General features: G+C 40.0%; 1 protein-coding gene across 1 annotated transcript in view; it reads right to left on the bottom strand.

Moving 5' to 3' along the window:
- Positions 1–2,228: 2,228 nt before the first annotated feature.
- The window catches only part of LOC107717475 (von Willebrand factor A domain-containing protein 3A-like), a 23,241-nt gene continuing 21,327 nt past the window's right edge, over positions 2,229–4,142 (bottom strand). The window contains exons 27-33 of the mRNA XM_016524237.1: positions 4,048–4,078; positions 3,792–3,939; positions 3,416–3,560; positions 3,119–3,270; positions 2,846–2,963; positions 2,570–2,667; positions 2,229–2,468 (exon numbers count right to left, since the gene is read on the bottom strand). Of these exons, the coding sequence (XP_016379723.1) occupies positions 2,429–2,468; positions 2,570–2,667; positions 2,846–2,963; positions 3,119–3,270; positions 3,416–3,560; positions 3,792–3,939; positions 4,048–4,078 (732 nt within the window). The 3' untranslated portion in view covers positions 2,229–2,428. The remainder of the gene's footprint in view (positions 2,469–2,569; positions 2,668–2,845; positions 2,964–3,118; positions 3,271–3,415; positions 3,561–3,791; positions 3,940–4,047; positions 4,079–4,142) is intronic.

Genomic DNA, 4,142 nt, shown 5'->3' with positions numbered 1-4,142 from the left:
GTTTAAGTTATTATTACTTAATCAACAACGGGGGGGGGGGGGGATTTAGTTATCGGTCTTTGCAAATGAACTCTTCAAATTAACATCAAGATAAACTAATTAAAACTAGGCTAACTACTGTTCAGTCTTAGTTATACCTGTATGTGACCGATACATTGAATAAAAAGCAATCTTACAATAGACAGACCATAGAATATGCTGCATTTTTCAAACTAATACACTAAATAACTTTTCATCACTGAATATTAAAAACGTTTGAAAAAAAGACCTCTTTCTCTGGCTCATGGCGTCTTCACTGATGATTGAAATCAGTGCATTTCTATTTCTGTAATAAAAATGTAGCTATATTTATACCGAGCATTTAACACAACTTTATCTTTATCTTATGATCATTTTAAATGAAATGCTACAGATATGATAGAATGATACGGAATTCTTGTACATTATATGGTACTCTGGTTCATGTCCAAAACGCCATGATAATATGGAAGCCTACTGTTTGGTATTTTGTTATGACATGTGTAATGTGAAGTGTGAAGAGTGTAGAAAATTCTAATACTATGATACTTTCTGGTACTTTGTTGTGTGAGACGTGTAATGTGAAGTGTGAAGAGTGATGCTGAGTCTATCTTTGGAAACACAGTATTAAAGATGGTTATGATCTAGGGCGCCCCCTGCTCCCCACCCACCCACATTGCAGGCTTTGCCCTCCTTCTACTGTAGCTTCAAGAGATGCCCTGGGGGTCCCTGACGCTAAACCCATCCATCCCACCCTCAGTCTGATCTAAACTAAAGCATTAAGGCCGCCTCGCCTATAAACCCAGGGTGGGCACGTGAACCCAACTTTATCTTTATCTTATGATCATTTTAAATGAAATGCTACAGATATGATAGAATGATACGGAATTCTTGTACATTATATGGTACTCTGGTTCATGTCCAAAACGCCATGATAATATGGAAGCCTACTGTTTGGTATTTTGTTATGACATGTGTAATGTGAAGTGTGAAGAGTGTAGAAAATTCTAATACTATGATACTTTCTGGTACTTTGTTGTGTGAGACGTGTAATGTGAAGTGTGAAGAGTGATGCTGAGTCTATCTTTGGAAACACAGTATTAAAGATGGTTATGATCTAGGGCGCCCCCTGCTCCCCACCCACCCACATTGCAGGCTTTGCCCTCCTTCTACTGTAGCTTCATGAGATGCCCTGGGGGTCCCTGACGCTAAACCCATCCATCCCACCCTCAGTCTGATCTAAACTAAAGCATTCAGGCCGCCTCGCCTATAAACCCAGGGTGGGCACGTGAACCCCGGAACCTAAGTGTAACCAGCGCTGCTCTCATGATGAAGAAACGCCCAGTATTTATAGCCAGGCCCAGTGACGTCACACTGACGAGCGTTTCTTTGAAGCGTTCGAAATATTTGTGACGTCATGTAAGCGGTGGAATTTTCAAATTCGAATTCAAACAGCTTTATTGTTTATCCTGTAAAAGGACAGAAAATTGTCTTTTAACAAACGTTCACACAAAAAGACATACATTACGTTTAAAATATAGTATATCAATAAAATATATTGGCAATATATATTCAAAATATATTCAGTTAAATGTATTTTGCATATATTTAAATGTATCTATTTTATATAATTTATTTTTCCTCATATATTTTTCAATAATACAGATTAGTTGCCCCCCCCCCCAACCCCACCCCACTGTTTTGATGCTACATTGCACATATATTGACAATACATTTGTTTTTACACTTTTTTTTTGTTGCTCATGAAGTACAATTTGAAGAAGAAAAAACATTTAACCTGTTAGCGTTCCAATTTTGTGCTTAGTTACATTTTCCCAGAATGCTAAGGAGTTAAGGCCCGTTCACACCAAGGACGATAACTATAAAGATAACGATAAAGATATAGTTCTAAAAATCGTTCTCAATATTAAAGAATAGCAGAGTCCACACTACAACTATAACGATAAAGACAAAGAGAAACGATATCGTTGGAATCACTTTCAAAACGATTTTTCTCCAGCTGATGAACGATAAAAAATTGACAGCCAATCAGAATCCATCCTGCTGTAACGAGCTCAAGAATTTAAAGTGGCAGACTCCGCTTAGAATAAACAGACGATATCGTTCGCTGGTGTGGACGCTAATATCGTTATCTTTATGGTTATCTTTATAGTTATCGTTCTTGGTGTGAACGGGGCTTTAATGCTACACATAAAATTTCAAGGTTTAAACAAAGTTTTTTTTCTTTTAACCATGATTTTTATATCTATTTACGATGTTTCCAAAGTATTATTAAGCCATATTTAATTATTAACAAATTCTTTTACATTAGGCCTTATGTAGGCCTTTGCCAGAGATATTTTTGAATCAATAAAGCTGTCGTGATTTGAACAAGCGTGGAGATCAATGTCTATGTTCCCTTCTGGTTCCTCGACTCCAAACTAGTTTCCCTACGAAAACAAAACACAAATCACCATATTAAAAAGTCTACAATAACACCAATCGACACTAGGCCTGTGTATCACAGCATAAGCACTGAGTGAACACAAACCTGAACGCTTTAGCTTGTTTCTGGAACAATCTCAGCTTCTCGATCTCTTCGGATAGTTTCCTTAGATCATCCCCCTCACATTTTGGAAGCACTGGGTCCTTTGTTTCAGGACACACAAGAATCAGCACATCACTTCATAACAATGAGTCTGCAGAAATGCATTTGAACAGGTTGAAAACTACAAACCAATTCAAAATAATCCTCATGCACTATAATTGTATTTAAGAAATGTTGAGCCCTTCTCTTTGAAATCACCACTAGTCAGCATGTACATACCGCACTGCACGGATCTGACAGGAGTTTTCTGATAAGAGCTCTATCTGTGTTTTCAGGAGCCTGATGGAATCGTCCTCCTGTTTTATGGGCCAGACTCTTCAGAAACTCACTGCATGCTCTGTTTAAAAACGATTGCAATTAAACATATAAAATATGTTGCTAAAGTTAGATTTTCTGTGATGGGACCAAACAAAAAAATGCCAGAATAAATACTAAATAATCTTGACGAAGGATCGATACAATTGGCCACATTCATATCCAATGCAGGTTAACCTGTCATGGCAGTTGACTGCGATGGTGTGGACGGTGAAGTCCTTCTCTTGTCTCAGTGTCTCAATCTCTGTCAGTATCCGACTGTGGCTGGAGTCACATCTCCCATCAGTGATCAGATACAGACCAACAGCATCTGCAAAGCCACAGCCTGTCTGGAGCAAAGATGCACGACACACAGTCACACTTACAAACACAAGAAGAACTGAGTGCAGAGAAGAGGGCTATGTTTTTCCATAAAGCTAAGTGTAATAACGGTACATACAAAAGTAGTTCTTGTGAGTATTGTTGCCGGAGTACCTGCAGTGCTTGTAGTGTGGAGGAAGCTCCATGTGTGCTGAGCTGATTCAACCACTGCACTGCCTCCACACACAGCTCCTCTGTGGACTGAACCAACGCCGGCTGCCACATCCGCACCTCTCCAGAGAACGCCAGCATATTAAACCTGACGCACACACACAGATCAGTCACTGAGACACCTGTCAACAGACCCAAATTCAGCACGTCACAAACCATGCTGCTGAGCTTTTGAGTGTATTATTCTGGGGAAACAGCCACATTTCCTCATCCTACAGGTATGGTGTGAGCTTGGGCCTGTTTGACCAACCAATGGAAGACGGGTATGTGAGTATGTAAAAGACTTGTATATCTCCCTCTAGAGCAAAAAAGAGTTTACCTCACGCTGTTGGCATGCAGCTGATCCCAGATCAGTAAAGTCAGCTCCTTCTGGAGCTCAGGGAGGCAGGGAGCCATAGATCCAGACACATCCAGCAGAACACAGACCATCTTCTCCAACACCGATCCAAACACACGCCTGCTGCCTGCTCACAAATGGAAAGATTCACATGGCAGGAAAACTAGATGAAACAGGATCTGTTCCAAAACCATGCTGTCTGTTTTCTGCTGACTGAAATCCTTTTCACACTGCCTACCTTCTGGAACTGCCTTCATGCCGCAAGAATCCTATGAACCCTTAAATGATGCCTGTGCAGGCACATGACTATGTTTTGGAACAGAGTTTCTATGT

This window comes from Sinocyclocheilus rhinocerous, unplaced genomic scaffold (assembly GCF_001515625.1).
Source record: "Sinocyclocheilus rhinocerous isolate Xijiao unplaced genomic scaffold, SAMN03320098_v1.1 scaffold393, whole genome shotgun sequence".
In the NCBI taxonomy this organism is placed as follows: Eukaryota; Metazoa; Chordata; class Actinopteri; order Cypriniformes; family Cyprinidae; genus Sinocyclocheilus; species Sinocyclocheilus rhinocerous.
Note: the sequence above shows the minus strand (reverse complement) of the source record. Positions and strands in the feature narration are given on the sequence as shown.